We start from the raw sequence: 16,321 nt of genomic DNA on the forward strand, positions 1-16,321 counted from the left end.
ATACAGAACACTAAATCTCAAACTAATCATTTCTCCTCCCACTGTTAATACTCTCCATACCTAAAAAGAAGTGACTCTCAGTCACAGGGGCATGCCAGAATCTGAGGATAAAAGCATACATTTGACAAAAACATTTTGGATACTATAATGCAAATTCTAAATCAAGATGTATCATATTATTTTGTAATATAAACTACACGGACTAAAGGTCTATAAAATCACCTGGCCTTGAGCATAAATTAGGAGAGGAAAAGAGAGAGAAGGAAAAGTCATTTATAAATGACTTATTAACATTCCAATTTAGTCAACAAAGAGAAAGCTCAAAAACTAAGAACTGTATTCCTAATTAAACTTTTAAGAAGTTTATTCATTGTAAATATTAAAGAGGCTAAGTATACAATTCAAATGTATTAGATTTCTAGGACTATAGTTATATAAAATTTATTTTCAGATGATACAAAAATTTCACACTTTGAAAAATAAGAAAAAATATAAAATAGCTTAGAGAACTTTTAGCTTTATTATTATAAATTTCAAAAGAACAAAATCCCTGTAACAAAATATTCCTATTTATAGGACTTCATTCATAAGAAAAAGCTTGAATCTCTGATAAAGTATAATCTTCTTTTTAATGTTATGTAAATATCAATGAAAAGAGCAAAGAGAGAGACGCATATTTACTTGATATACAATATTCAACTAGATTCTATTTGCATAAAAAGTAATGGAAGGTTTGCCTACAAGACTAGTAAGAATCAAAATAAAAACAAACATTTCTTCTGAGTCCATTCCTGTCCCCACATTAAATATTCAACAATTTAGCAAAACCTCAAAAACCAATGGGAAAAAAGCACAACTGAGTACAAGGGCAAAGCTGAACTCTGGGATGACAATGAACTTGCTATGATACAAACTACATGATGAAAAACAGAATGAAAAAGTATAGGATAATCTCTCTTAAAAAAGCACCCATTTTAATTTTTTTATTTATTTTTTTCCCTTCATGGAAAAACACATTGACTGCCTTTAAGCTGTTTTCTCTATCCTTCTGTCTACAGAAGTTCAACATCGTTGCAAAGATTAAAAGAGATATGATTGTGTGCCCACAATTACAAAAATACAGACTTTAATCTGGGAAAGTGGGGAAAGAGCTAAGCATCATGTGGAGAAAAACACAAAACAACACAAAACGATCCCCTACAAAAACAAGCAAAATAATTTTGTAGTCCAAACTGGAAGACTGTCCTAGAAATGAAACTTTTAAATGTTGAATTTCAAGGTAAAACTGCTTTCTGTTCAAAACTGAAATGCACAGATCATACACATTGTGTTCATACCTTCTGACAAGCTCGTTTGCATACATGTTTATACTCCTTGGCTTTGGATTCAGAATGATAACCTGCACCTATAGTAGAAAATAAAATCCAGTTAATTATTAAAATATTAAGAGACCTTGCTTATGTTATATAAATACTCCATATAAACTGATGCTATCCTAGTAAAAAACAAAACTATTGCCCTAACTGTATGGAGTTTTATGACTTCTTACTCCAATGTAAGCCTTTTTAATACCATGCCTTATCTCCGTTTTCAAAAGCTCTTTTCCTGCCAAAAGCCCTAAAAATAGCTTATGTCCCCAAAGAGGCTTCACCAAGGTCCCCTCCCCTCTTCTTTTCAAGAACCTCTTTCCAAAATCAGGAGTTCTTTTGATCTGGAGCTAATAACCCAGAAGGTGTTGGGGACAGGGTCCCTCCGGGTTCCTCTCTGCTGACTGTCAGAAAGCCCCTGCCATTTGGGAAGTTACTGTTTCAAATCCAGAATTCATAAGAGTAATTCAGAAAGCTGGATCTCTTCTGAATAACATTTGAAGTTGAGGTGTCTTACATCTCACATGTCCACAACCACCACCAATTGCACCATTCCTAACCAAACACTTCACATCCTCTCACCCACTAGAATGTAGCTCAGGGTGTCTCTGAAAGCTAAGTGACAGCACATTCATGACTCTCTATGAGAATTCCTGGTGGTCTCTGTCTTTTAATCAAATACCCAAGAACCTTCTCAAGAGAATGGCTCTGAATAAAATGGTTTCCCTACAAGGATACACAACTTGCTTAGTTAGGGACTTAAGAATAATCTAAACAAGAAGGAAACAAAGACAAGAGCCCTTAAACTCTCTTAATTAGGCCTCTCTCTAATCAAAGTTCGTTAACGGAGCACTGAACCACCTGTCCCTACCCACCCCTAAAGCCCCACAGGGGTCCAATGTATGGAAGGTTAAGAAATACACCTCTAGGCTAAACGCAGTGGCTCATGCCTGCAATCCCAGCACTTTGGGAGGCCGAGGCGGGGGGATCACTTGAGGCCACGTGTTTGAGACCAGCCTGGCCAACATGGAGAAACCCCATCTCTCCTAAAAATACAAAAAAAGTAGCCAAGCATGGTGGCACATGCCTGTAATCCCAGCTACTCAGGGGGCTGAGGCACGGGAATAGCTTGAACCTGGGAGGCAGAGGTTGCAGTGAACCAAGATCATGCCACTGCACTCCAGCCTAGGCAACAGAGTGAGACTTTGACTCCAAAAAACAAACAAACAAACAAACAAACACATGTTTTCCATTTTAAAAAAGACAAAAACAAAAAAGCTACATCTCTAGGCCTTTGGATTCCTACAGGTCTGCAGACTCTGACACAAACCTAACCTACCTTTCCTCAAGGTAGAGAAAGCACTCACCCACGAAACTGTCGTACAAGGAGCCAGGAAAGCAGAGACGCCCAAGCCACCAGAATCCACAATACACCCAAATCCTAAACCTGTTTCTCAAGAGAACTCTGAACATTCACAGAGCCTGTGCCAATATTTAATAGGCCTCTCTTCATGGTTCTCTAAGAATAGGTGATCTCAAGTTGGCTGTCTTAGATCTCAGAGGCCCCAATCTTTCAGCGGCATTTCCTAAACCATGGGATACTATTCCAAAGAGATGACTTCAGTGTAAGGGACAAGTGCATTTAATAGCCTTAACATGTAAATCCTTTTGAAATAATAAAAGTCTCAGCAGAGCCCCCCCGTACATCTTTAATTCCTGGTTAACACTTGCTAATTTCCCTGTTTAACAATGGAAAGGCAGGCTCAGGATCCAAGCCACTGACAAATACGATCTAGTTAAAATTCAATTACAGTGTTTTGTTTGCACTGTGTTTAAAGTTATTTTCTCTTTATGGCAAGTGATACTGCTATTTCATTTCAGTAAACATAAACTTCATCTTTCAAATGTTAAGATTAAAAAGTGTTTAGTTGTTTAAATATTAGATAAAACAGTATAGGCAGTGGGAAAAATCAAGAATCTACTACATGAATCACAAAAGTTTGGGCAAGTCTACTCTAGTGCTAAAAAAAACTGCTCTACACTGGACAAGGATATGAATTTTTGACCCTTAAATGTGCAAGATACACGCTTCTGCATAATCAATCACTCTTTCTAATAATTTAGAAGTGAGGGTCACCCTTAATTCACACAATATCCTATCATAACTCAGAGTTCCTACTCTTCTTGCTGGCCCCCAGCACCAACCTTTACCTGAGAGTATGAAATTAAATAATTCAAAGTTAAAACTGTTGAACCAGCTGGGCACGGTGGCTCATGCCTGTAATCCCAACACTTTGGGAGGCCGAGGCGGGCGGATCACCTGAGTCAGGAGTCTGAGACCAGCCTGGCCAACATGGTGAAACCCCATTTCTACTAAACATACAAAAAATTAGCCGGGCATGGTGGCACGTGCCTGTAATCCCAGCTACTCAGGAGGCTGAGGCAGGAGAATTGTGAAGCTTGCAGTGAGCCAAGATCACACCACTGCAGCCTGGGCAACAAGAGCGAAACTTAGTCTCAAAAAAAAAAAAAAAAAAAAAAAAGTTGAGCCATTAAATCATTCTGAGCCTTGAAAGGAATGTGGCTATGCACCCTGAGTCACACAACATGCAGCTGCAACTTTTGCCTTTTTCCTGTAAATAATTAGGAAGACCAAACAACACCAGAGATAAGACCCTCTCAGATCACTGCCCCTTCTCACAAAGTAAAAAGTAATCTTCCTTAGGATGTAGCAATCTATAACCAATCAAATTGCTGTAACTTATGCACTGGTCTCCTACGGAAAATGTTACTATCCTGCTAAAATTTTTCTATCTCTACTTACATAAATGAAAACTTAACTTCTCCACTTTGGAACACGGACCCCATTTGTTTGGAGTCAGTGTCTCCCAGGTGGACATCCTCAAGCTTCGTGCATGAATAAGCTCTACCTTTAATCATAGCTTCTGAATTCCATTATTTAAGGTTGGCAGAGCCATTATCATCTAGTCTGTGTCTAAGAGAGGAGGGACAGGGTCATAATAGTTATAGAAAGTAAGGCTTTCCAACTAATTGAAGCTTTATGTTATTGCTTGTTACAACGTTTAGACCTTTCTTTTACACGTTCCAAACCCTCACTCTGAATACGGTAACTCACTGGTATCATGGAAGATAATGGAAGATGTACCATCAACATAGTGTAGTGGAAAGAACACAGACTAGGAGTCTGAAGGCAGAAGCTCTAGTCCCAGGTCTACTTTTAACTGGATTATTTCTGTAAATTTACCTCACCTCCTTGTAAAAGCACCTGTGAGAAAATGGGATTAAACCTGGTTTCCGGTTTTTTGGATTTTTTTAGATACTCTGGATTAGATTCACATAAGGCTTCTCGGGTTGTCCAGTCTAGATATGGCCAAACATTAATGGCCAGGCAGGACACCAGTCTCACAAGAAGAAACATTTCTACTCCTCATTCCATATCAAAGTTAATCCTGCTGTCATCTTGCTTGACTACCCAGGGAAAGTTAAAAGGAAACCCAGACAGTCTTTCTCTCTTCATGGAGGTCATGGAAAGTAGACTCTGAATGCAAGAAAATAAAAATGGCCAAAGGAAAAAGAGCCTGCTGAGGAAACCTGGGCAGAGCAGCACTGTTCTGCAACCCAAGACCTTTTAAAGATGGGAGGCCCAGGGGATGAACTCCACTGTGTCTGTCCCCATGGTCCTCTGAAGTAGAAAGATCACAGGCTGACATAGCATCAAAAGCACTAGACTGAGACATAAGGGCCTACTTAGGTGTTTCTTACACTGGCTCTAGCACCAACCACCAGTGTCTGAAGTCTCTTAAGTCACTTAATCTCTCTGGTCTCAAGGTTCCTCACTTAAAATATTAAGAGGGTGGGCCAGGTGCGGTGGCTCACGCCTGTAATCCCAGCACTTTGCGAGGCCAAGGCAGGTGGATCACCCGAGGTCAGGAGTTTGAGACCCGCCTGGCCAATATGGTGAAACCCCATCTACTAAAAATACAAAAATTAGCCAGACGTGATGGTGGACGTCTGTAATCCCAGCTACTCAAGAGGCTGAGGCAGGTGAATTGCTTGAACTTGGGAGGTGGAGGCTGCAGTGAGCCAAGATCACACCATTGCATTCCAGCCTGGGCGACAAGAGTAAAACTCCGTCTCGAAAAAAAAAAAAAAAAAAAGAAGGTGAACCAGCTCAAAGATTGTGTAATAATTATGCCCTAAGATACCCACAGTCTCACATGGGAATCAATACAATTTTTTCAGCAATATTTTATTTTATTTTATTGAGATGGAGTCTCGGTTTGTTGCCCAGGCTGGAGCGCAGTAGCATGATGTCGGCTCACTGCAACCTCCGCCTCCTGGGTTCAAGCAATTCTCCTGCCTCAGCCTCCCACAGCAACATTATTTTTAAAAAACATAAACCAGAGTTCAAAAATTACTTTGTCTGGTTTTAATACTACCTAACCTAAATACATCTATTACATAGAGTTAAAGTAAATAATAGGTTAGGGAAGTGAAAACCTAGGAAGAGCTGCCATTCTAAGATCTTCTAACTGGGGAGTAACGAGGTCCTCACTATATCCAAGTCAAACAATCGCTTTGGTTCCAATTCCTCTCTGGCAGTTTTGCCTCCTCCAAGTGTGAAATGTGATTCTCAGTGTACTTCAAGGCAGAAAAAGAAAAATCGACATTATTGGCATCTTCCAAGCCATCCACAAACCTTACCTGCATGCACCAACACAAAGCCTCCTCGTTTCTCTTTATAGGACTGCTTTGTTTCCAGCTCTTTCGCTGTTATTTTACCAGCTGAAACCTGAGATGATCTGGAAGGCAGCCCTTCTCCAGAACTCATCCCCTTCTCCATGGTCATTCTCCAAGATTACCATCTTCTATTGAGAAAGGGGCATACTTCCATCCAAAAGTAATTGCAGGAGAGGAATTACCCTAAAGGAAAACAGGCAAAGATGGTATACATTTCTTTCCACCAACACATAAGTTACTTACACAAATTCATGCAAAGATAATGTTCAAAAATCCTATTTTTAAGTTATTTAATTGAGCAATACAAAAAAGGTATCAAAGCTATTTATTAAAATTATTTTTTCTTATTCCCATTGAAGTTGGATAAAATTATTTAATTGGATAATATAAAAAGGTTAGAATTTAAATCTCTCTGTCCACTAATAGTACCTGCTTAGGGCCAGGCGCAGTGGCTCACACCTATAATCCCAGCACTTTGGGAGGCCAAGGCAGGTGGATCACCTGAGGTCAGGAGTTCGAGACCAGCCTGACCAACATGGTGAAACCTCATCTCTACTAAAAATACAAAAAATTTAGCTGGTGTGGTGGCACACGCCTGTAATCCCAGCTACGCAGGAGGCTGAGGCAGAAGAATCACTTGAACTCAGGAGGCAGAAGTTGCAGTGAACCGAGATCGCGCCACTACACTCCAGCCTGGGCGACAAAGTAAGCTCTGTCTCAAAAAAAAAAGGAGTCTCAAAAAAAAAAAAGAAAAGAAAAGAAACATAAAGAAGTTACTTAGCTGCCTATTCCAAAATAAAAAAAAGCAGGTTACTCAGAACACAGTCTGCATCCCAGTGTTTATTACCAGCCCACAAGAGAGTATTATTCTATTCATATGTTAGTTGCTTTATAAGCACATTTTCAATAATCAATATGTGTAGTTTTCACAATTCTTTTCTAGTTCTTCATGTTATTTTTTTAAACAATTTTATCTGCTAAATCAAGCAAAAATTTGAGCTTTTAAAGTTTCAAGTTTGTTTGAATGTTTGGTTTTTGGCGGTATTTGGGGAGTTTTTTATTTGTATTTTACATAAGTATTGACCCACAATGGATTGAAAAATTTTTGAAAGCTGGTCTTTTATAACAGAGATAGTCTGAGAAGCACTGTTATGTGGAATTTTTAAATTCCCTTAATTCTTGGTTTAAGAGTCTATTTAATTTTTATTATATAACATTTTATTTATAAGACAAATCATTTAAAATCAATTATATATACACATCATTGCATTCAAATATTTATACAGATTCACAAATGCAGGAAAAAATTTTTATTACAAAAGTGCTGATTTTTAATTAAGTAATAGTAAATTTAAATGCCTGGTTTTGTTTTTGTTTTGTGGTGGTGTGTTTTGTCTTCCTAACCATGTTTTTCTTCCAAAGATTTCACAAGAATCTGCCTCAATTACCTTTATTTTCTTTTGGTTATTTCTCACAATATTTCTCTGAAATAGGCTATCATTTAGCCATGTATGACTTGACAAAGTGGATTTAGTGGTTCATCTGTCAGCCTATAATGCCATCATGTCTGTATCATGCCATGATATTTGGCCCAGCCATGAAATGAGCTTGGGACCATTAGTCTAGAAGCATAAACATAGATTGAAAACTCAGGCTTTGGAAAATTACGAGCTTCAGCTAAAATGAAAACACATCTAAGCAGTATGGACTATGAAACCTCAAGCAACTTTGAATCACTGTCATCTGAGATATTTTTTCATAAATAAGAACTTATATTTATATTTTGTAAGAAAATACTGGCCGGGCGTGGTGGCTCACGCCTGTAATCCAGCACTTCGGGAGGCCAAGGCGGGTGGATCACAAGGTCAGGAGTTCAAGACCAGCCTGGCCAACATGGTGAAACCCTGTCTCTATTAATTAGCCAGGCATGGTGGTGGGTGCCTGTAATCCCAGCTACTCGGGAGGGTGAGGCAGAGAATTCCTTGAACCCAGGAGGTGGAGGTTGCCTTGAGCTGCGATCGCGCCACTGCACTCCAGCCTGGGCGACGGAGCAAGACTTCGTCTCAAAAAAAAAAAAATACAGATTTCCCTATTTTTTGGCCGGGCACAGTGGCTCACGCCTGTAATACCAGCACTTTGGGAGGCCGAGGCAGGCGGATCACAAGGTCAGGAGTTCAAGACCAGCCTGGCCAACATGATAAAACCCCGTCTCCACTAAAAATACAAAAAGCTGGGCATGGTGGCGCATTCCTGTAATCCCAGCTAGTCGAGAGGCTGAGGCAGGAGAATTGCTTGAACTGGGACCCGGGAGGCAGAGGTTGCAGTGAGCAGAGATCACGCCACTGCACTCCGGCCTGGGCTACAGAGCAACACTCCATCTCAAAAAAAAAAAAAGAAAAAAAGAAAAGAAAAGAAAAGAAAATACAAACATAATTATAACATCAACATTTTATATGGTTTGATGTAACAGGCATCTTAATATATATGAGAGATTTTAAAGCATTGCTTCTCAACGTTGTCTAAAAAGAAAATGTGGAAGGTGATTAATATTCCATTTCTTGAGCAATCTACTCTCCCTCAGAGACTATCTGAAATATATTTATTTAGCAAACCATATAATCTCAACAAACCCCTCCAAAAATCCTGGCCCTAAAGTTCCACTGGACTAGGAAAGGAACTCAACTAAATTAACTATCAATACATGACTCTATCCTCCAACTCCCAATGGTTACTGAAATATTTTTTATTCAGTTAGAAATGAAGCAACTTCTACTCCAACATCAGTTTTTGTTTAACTCAGAACTCATTAAAGGTCTGACATCTAATAAATAAAGAGTGCCAACAAAAGACAAAAACAAAAAAAGGGTAAATAGACAAATCTCAGTTTGCAGAAAAATTACATAATAGCTTAACCAGACAAAAAATTCTAAATCTCACTCGAAAGATGCAAAATAAAACTACACTTAAATACCATTTTTTAACTTAGATTGGCAAATATCAAAAAATAACATATTTTGAGAGTACAGAAAAACTGGAGCTAAGTTGCTAGCAGCAGTATAAATTGGCACGACTCAACAACAGCAATTTGGCAAAATCAATCAAAATTAAGATATAGCCCAAAAAATGTCTTGATGAAAGTGGTTAAAAATAAAAGCAGCCATTGGAAACAATGAGAAAACTTGATAAACATATATGTAACAGTCTCAAACATATTTGCTAAGTAAAAAAGGAATGGAAATAACTAATTTTTTAAGGTATGGTACAGAAGTATTTGCAGTACCATATGCAAAGTATAAATCTGGACAGATAAACAAAAAAGTCATACAATACTGATTACCAAAGGAGATTTGGATAACTAATAACAAAAGATGGGATAGAAATTTCACTGTTCACCCCCTTGAAACTTTCGAATTTGAACCATCTGAATGAATTATTTACAAAAAAAATTTTTATTAATCTGTTCATTTACGGGAATACTAGGTAATGAGCTAAGCCAAATAACCAAAACAGGGCAAGCATGTTTCTCTGAGTATTGAACTTCTGGGATGCATAAGCTACAGGGAATCCAAATTGAGGGGGAAGGAAATCATAGTATTTGATCTTTACAGTTAAGATGAGGGAGAAAAATAAATCATGAATGTAGCTTATCATCAAATATCTGTGATGTTTTTATCATATTTGTAATCATTGTTACAAATCATTATATGAAACTGGTTAAGTGTACTTAAGTCAATACATAGATCCACAAGAAAAATGTCTAATACTTCAGCTAACCTTTGAGGTAACACTCAACACAAAAGATTTCCAGTGAAAGGAGAAACATAGGCACGTAACAGGTTTAGACCAAAAAAAAAAAAAACTTCTATCGATCACTTTAATAATGGCTTTATTTCTGACTAAAATGTTTGAACACAGACATTTTGCAATTTCCTCCTAGTAATGATATTAAAATTCATCATGATTATTTCTAAATAACACTGGCAACTTGTCTATCCTCTGCAACTGTCGCTCAAAAAGTTAAACAGAGTTATGCTATGACCCAAGAATTCCATTTCTAGGTATATACCCAAGAGAACTAAAAACATGCTACACAAAAACTAATACATGGATATTCATAGCAATATTATTCACAGCATCCAAAAACAACCCAAAGGTCCATCAGCTGATGATGGATAAACAAAATGTGGTACAGTCACACAATGGAACATTATTCAACCATAAAAAGGAATGCAGTGCTGACACATACTATGTCATTAAAGAATATTGAGACAATGAAAAAAACAGACACAAATGGCCACATATTGTATGATTCCATTTATATGAAATGTCCAGAATAAGCAAATCTAAAGAGACAGACGGTAGATCTGTGATTGCTTAGAGCTGGAGAGATGGAAGGTAGGGTGATGGAGAGGGACTGCTAATGGGAGCACTTTCTTTTTGTGCTGATAAAAATGTTCTAGGACCAGGTGTGGTGGGTCACGCCTGTAATCCTAGCACTTTGGGAGGTCAAGGCGGGTGGATCACCTGAGGTCAGGAGTTTGAGACAAGCCTGGCCAACATGGCGAAATCCCGTCTCTACTAAAAATACAAAAATTAGCTGGGTGCGGTGGCGAGCGCCTGTAATCCCAGCTACTCGGGAGGTTGAGACAGGAGAATCGCTTGAACCAGGGAGGCAAAGGTTGCAGCGAGTCAAGATTGTGCCACTGCACCTCAGCATGAGCAAAAGAGGGAAACTCTGTCCAAAAAAAAAAAAAAAAAAAAAAAGCCTGGGCACAGTGGCTCACACCTGTAATCCCAGCACTTTGGGAGGCCAAGGCAGGCCAATCACCTGAGGTTGGGAGTTCGAGACCAGCCTGACCAACAAGGAGAAACCCTGTCTCTACTAAAAATACAAAAATAGCTGGGCGTGGTGGCGCATGCCTGTAATCCCAGCTACTCCGGAGGCTGAGGTAGGAGAATCGCTTGAACCCAGCAAGCAGAGGTTGCAGTGAGCAGAGACCGCACCATTGCACTCCAGCCTGGGCAACAAGAGCGAAACTCCATCGCAAAAAAATAAAAATAAAAAAAAGTTCTAAAATTGAATTTGGTAATGGTTGCACAACTCTGTGAATACACTAAATACCACTGAATTGTACACTTTGAATGGGTAAATTGATACATTGGGTACATTTTAAATGGGTAAACTGATCTTATTAAGCTGTTCAAAAAAAAAGAAAAAAAAGTCTTGCTTCCCATAAATTGTACCTTTCCCAAGTTACTTAACCCAATGGCATTTTCTTAATCTTCTGCTTACAACCTTTGATTCTCTTGATCACCTGCTTTCCTTGGCAACACACAGATCTACTATCCTAGTTCTTCATAACCCACCTCTGACCCCAATTGCAAATGTTTCCTTCAGCAATTTCTTTTCTTTTTTTTTTTTTTTGAGACACAGTCTCGCTCTGTTGCCTAGGCTGGAGTGCAGTGGCGCAACCTCAACTCACTGCAACCTCTGCCTCCAGGGTTCAAGCAATTCTCCTGCCTCAGCCTCCTGAGTGGCCGGGACTAAAGGCATGCACCCCCATGCCTGGCTAATTTTTGTATTTTTAGTAGAGACAGGAATTCACTATGTTGGCCAAGCTGGTCTCGAACTCCTGACCTCAGGTGATCCACCCACCTCAGCCTCCCAGAGTGCTGAGATTACAGGTGTGAGCCACCACTCCCGGCCAACCTTCAGCAACTTCATCTACTGCCAACCTTTCAAAACTATCCTCTCAGCAAATCAGATGATTCCTAACTTTATCTTCTGTCTTAACTATAGCCACAAGTTTTATGGATAGCTCAATCTAGGTCCACCTTACTCTTGGCCGAACCAAAACACGCTCTGCAGGGACTTTCATGGCACTAATTTAAGGTCTAAATCTTGCCTCATCTCTCTAAAAGATTGTTTTATTTTCCTACTGTATGTGATGACACTGTTTTTTTTTCTTACACCACTTTGAAAACTACCACGTCCTGTTGCTGTGGTGTTAAAGTTTTTCACCGTAGGTTTGCTTATTCTTTAAGAAGCAGTTGAAAAAGGAAGTAAGTCATGGAATTCATCCATCTTACAGCAAAGGGCTTTGACAGAAATCCAGCCCTTAAGCTATTACAACTCATGAATAAATAATTGTGTTGTTGCTTTTTTTTTTTTTTTTTTTTGAGACAGAGTCTCACTCTGTCACCCAGGCTGGAGTGCAGTGGCATGATCTCAACTCACTGCAATCTCTACCTCCCAGGTTCAAGTGATTCTTGTGTCTCAGCCTCCTGAGTAGCTGGAATTACAGGCACATGCCACCATGCTGGGCTAATTTTTTGTTGTTGTTGTTGTATTTTTAGTAGAGACGGGGTTTCACTATGTTGGTCAGGCTGGTCTTGAACTCCTGACCTCAAATGATCCGCCTGCCTGGGCCTCCCAAAGTGCTTGGATTACAGGCGTGAGCCACCACACCCGGCCTTGTGTTGTTGCTTTTAACATCGTGATATTGAAGGTTTAATGCCTCATTAAATGAACTCCAGGACATACTTAAATTCATCTTTGAACCAGTAATTCCACTTCTGAGAAAACTTTCTACCAAAATAACTAAATAGAGAAAAGGTTTTATGCCTTTTATACCGTGTTTAACACAGGATAATTTAGAATAACAAAAATCTGGGAGCAACCTAAATGTCCAATACAGAAAAACGGTTAAGAAAACAATAACCTACACTTTTATGATCAACTGATTTTCAACAAGGGTGTTGAAATGGTTTCTACCATTCAATGGAGGAAAGGACAGTCCTTTCATCAAATGATGCTAGAACTGGATATCCACATGCAATAGAATGAAACTGAACTCCTACCTCACATCATACAGAAAAATTAACTCTAAATATCCTCCCTATTGCACTTGACAAGTCTTTGAAAAAAAAATTCTAAGTAGATAAAGGACATCAAGAAAGTAAAAGGACAACCCATAAAATGGGAGAAAATGCAAGAAAATATTGCAAATCATGTATCTGGAAAGGGACTTACATTTAGAATATAGAAAGAACTCATACAACTTTAATATAAGACAATTCAATTTAAAAATGGGCAAAGGAATTAAATGGACATTTCTCCAAAGATATACAAAGGGTCAATAAGCACATTAAAAGATGCTCAACATTATTAGCCATCAGGGAAATGCAAATCAACACTACAATGAGCTACCACTTTATAAGCACTAAGACTGCTATAACCAAAAAGAAAGATAAGTGCTCCCAAGGATATGAAAAAATCAGAACCCTTATAACGTGCTGGTGGGAATGTAAAATGGTGCAACCAGTTTGGAAAACATTTGGCACTCACTCAAAAAGTTAAACAAAGAGTTACCATATCCCCACCAATTCCACTTCTAGGTATATAACCAAGAGAACTGAAAACGTATGTCCATACAAAAACTTGTACACAGATGTTTATAGCAGAATTATTCAAAATAGCCAAAAAGTGGAAACAACCTAAATGTCCATCGACTGATGATGGTTAAGCAAAATGTGGCATATTCACACAATGGAACATTACCCATCCATAAAACAGAATGAAATACTGATACACAGACATTGATGAACCTTGAAAACATACTAACTGAAAGACACCAGACAAGTGAGGCCATATATTCTATGATTCCATTTACATGAAATGCCAGTATAGGAAAATCCATAGACACAGAAAGTAGATTAGTGGTTACAAGGCCTGGTAGAGAAAGCGGAGAATCTAATGGGGAGTGACTGTCATGAGTATAGGATTTCTTTTGGGGGTGATGAAAATGTTCTGAAAGTAGATAGTGGTGATGGGTGCACAACTTTGCGATATGAGAAAAAGCACTGAAATTTACAATTTAAAAGAATTTTATGGTGCATGAATACCTTAATGAGACTTTCTCAAGAGGAAAAAAGACAATCTATCCGTGCAATGAACACAATGTATGTAACTATGCCTCTTAGTTATAACCGTATTTTACACGCATACATTATGATCACAAATAGGTTAATATGAATAAAATATTAGAAAAAAGATCAAAATGCTGGGTTGGCAGAACTATAGGTGATCTCTTCATAACTATTTCTGCATTTTCCAGATGTTCCTTAGTAAGCACTGCTTTTTGTAAGCGGTGGGGAAAAGTTTTATTTACAACAAAAAAGATAAATTATTAAACTCCTAAGAATATAAGTAAAAATTCCTTCGCTAATAAAGAATAATAATAATTCAGCAATCTAATGGCCCCTAACACACCTTTCCTTCCCCTCCCCTACAGAAGCCAGGAAAGTTGAACTCTCTCCTTCCGGAAACACGATACCCTCGATTTCCAGGACATCTCGAGCTCCTGCTTTTCCCCCCTCCTCTCCAGCTGCTCCATCTTCTCGGTCCTTTCCTCCTCCTCCTCTTCTTCCTCCTCCTCCTCCCCCTGAGTAGTAAATGCTAACGACCCGCAGGACTCTCATCAGGCCTCTATTACTAAGTAACGGGCTGCCTTACCCCCAACCCGCCACCCAGGACAAGGCGCACATTCTCGGCTCTCTGCGAACCTCGGACTCTGAGACATCTCCAGCCTGAGACTGCAAAGTGGGTGAAGAACTGCAAGAACTCCCCACATACAGACAGTCCTTCCCCGGTGGCCACGAGGACGCCAAGCCGGAGATGAGGCTGGGAAGGGGGACGACGGGGCCGCCTAGAGCGACCAAGACTAGGGAACTAGGGACATCCTGGCCCCCTCCTCAAGCCCCGCCCGGGGCAAGGGGTGTCCTGCGCGCCGCCCCCTCTCGGACCCGGAGAGGACGTCCCAGCTAGCGTACGGGGCCCACACACAGAGGCAGCAGCGCGAGGGCGGCAGCGGCGCGGACAGCGTGGGAAAGAGGGACACTCACCCGTTTCAGCCCCGAGCCTTCACTGCACCGGAAGTAGTCACCCGCCCGTTGCCAGGGTGAGGAAGCGGGGGTGACATCAAGTCTCCCCATTGGTCATTCGGGGTACCACGTGGTCGGAAGCAGCCTCCCACAAGCGGCTCTGACTCCGCCCTCCGCTTCGGAGCGGCTCACCTGGCCTCAGAGGTGCAGCGCTAACTTCACCTGGGGCTTCGTTCTGAGCTGCGCATGCGCTATTGGCTATCTCTACCCACCCCCGCCCCTGAATAAGCCCGCAGGATGTGATTATATCTGAGTGGTTGATTGACTAATACTGTGATAAGATATGAAATTAAACTGACCATCATTTTATCTAGGTGTCGCTTAAGAGCTTACTTTCTTTCAATCCTTAGAGCACTGTTAGACGGTAGGGAAAACTAAGGTTCTGCCTGCATTGCTTGTAGGAGTTGGGGCACGAGCCTTGCCAGGGGGAAGGAGAATGTAGGCGGTCTTTTATCGGCTAGGATGTAAGACCGAAACCCAGTCATGGGTTTTGATGACCCATGACTGATGGATTTTCCTTATACTTCAACCAAAACATCACGTCGAACTGAATGTAAAGGCAGAAATGAGAATCTAACTGGCTTCTTTAAGCCAGATATAGAGGAATTTACACTAATGCAAAAGATAACACTTTTCTTACCACATTTTTTTGTTTTTGGAAAATATTCTTCATTAAAATGTGTTAATTATATTAACACATAATGGTTTATTATTGTTATTTTAAAGAACTTTTTAACATTTCAGTTTTTTTGGTTTTTTTGTTGTTGTTTTTTTTTTTTTTTTTTTTTTTGGAGATGGAGTTTCACTCTGTCAACCAGGCTGGAGTGCAATGGCACGATCTCGGCTCACTGCAACCTCTGCCTCCCGGGCTCAAGCGATTCTCCTGCCTCAGACTCCTGAGTAGCTGGGATTACAGGCGCTCGATACACACCCGACTAATTTTTTGTATTTTTAGTAGAGACGGGTTTTCACCATGTTTGCCATGCTGGTCTCGAACTCCTGACCTCAGGTGATCCGACTGCCTTGGCCTCCCAAAGTTCTGGGATTACTGGCGTGAGCCACCGCACCCAGCCACATTTCAGCTTTGTATTCAATTTTTAATATAGTAAATATTAATAGATGTAACCCACAGAAACAAAAGCTTTGGAGTGTTCTCTACTATTTTGGGGAGTATAAAGGTATGCTGAAACCAAAAAGTTCGAGAACCACTGATACCATTATTATAAATATAACCTATGTGGTTTTATTAT

General features: G+C 39.8%; 1 protein-coding gene across 4 annotated transcripts in view; it reads right to left on the reverse strand.

Annotated features, from left to right (window-relative positions):
• Nucleotides 1–15,200, reverse strand: part of TASP1 (taspase 1) — a 254,970-nt gene extending 239,770 nt beyond the window's left edge. For 2 of the 4 annotated variants that reach the window (XR_008674671.2, XM_055373530.2), the window contains exons 1-3: nucleotides 15,033–15,072; nucleotides 6,093–6,311; nucleotides 1,338–1,405 (exon numbers count right to left, since the gene is read on the reverse strand). Coding sequence is in view for 3 of the 4 variants with exons in the window: in XM_055373530.2 (XP_055229505.2) it covers nucleotides 1,338–1,405; nucleotides 6,093–6,237 (213 nt within the window). In the remaining variant the exon portion in view is untranslated. Of the gene's footprint in view, nucleotides 1–1,337; nucleotides 1,406–6,092; nucleotides 6,312–15,032 lie in introns of all 4 variants that reach the window. The other 2 variants (XM_019017568.4, XM_055373531.2) reach the window with 2 other exon arrangements.
• Between the last annotated feature and the right edge of the window lie 1,121 nt (nucleotides 15,201–16,321).

This window comes from Gorilla gorilla, chromosome 21 (assembly GCF_029281585.2).
Source record: "Gorilla gorilla gorilla isolate KB3781 chromosome 21, NHGRI_mGorGor1-v2.1_pri, whole genome shotgun sequence".
In the NCBI taxonomy this organism is placed as follows: domain Eukaryota; kingdom Metazoa; phylum Chordata; class Mammalia; order Primates; family Hominidae; genus Gorilla; species Gorilla gorilla.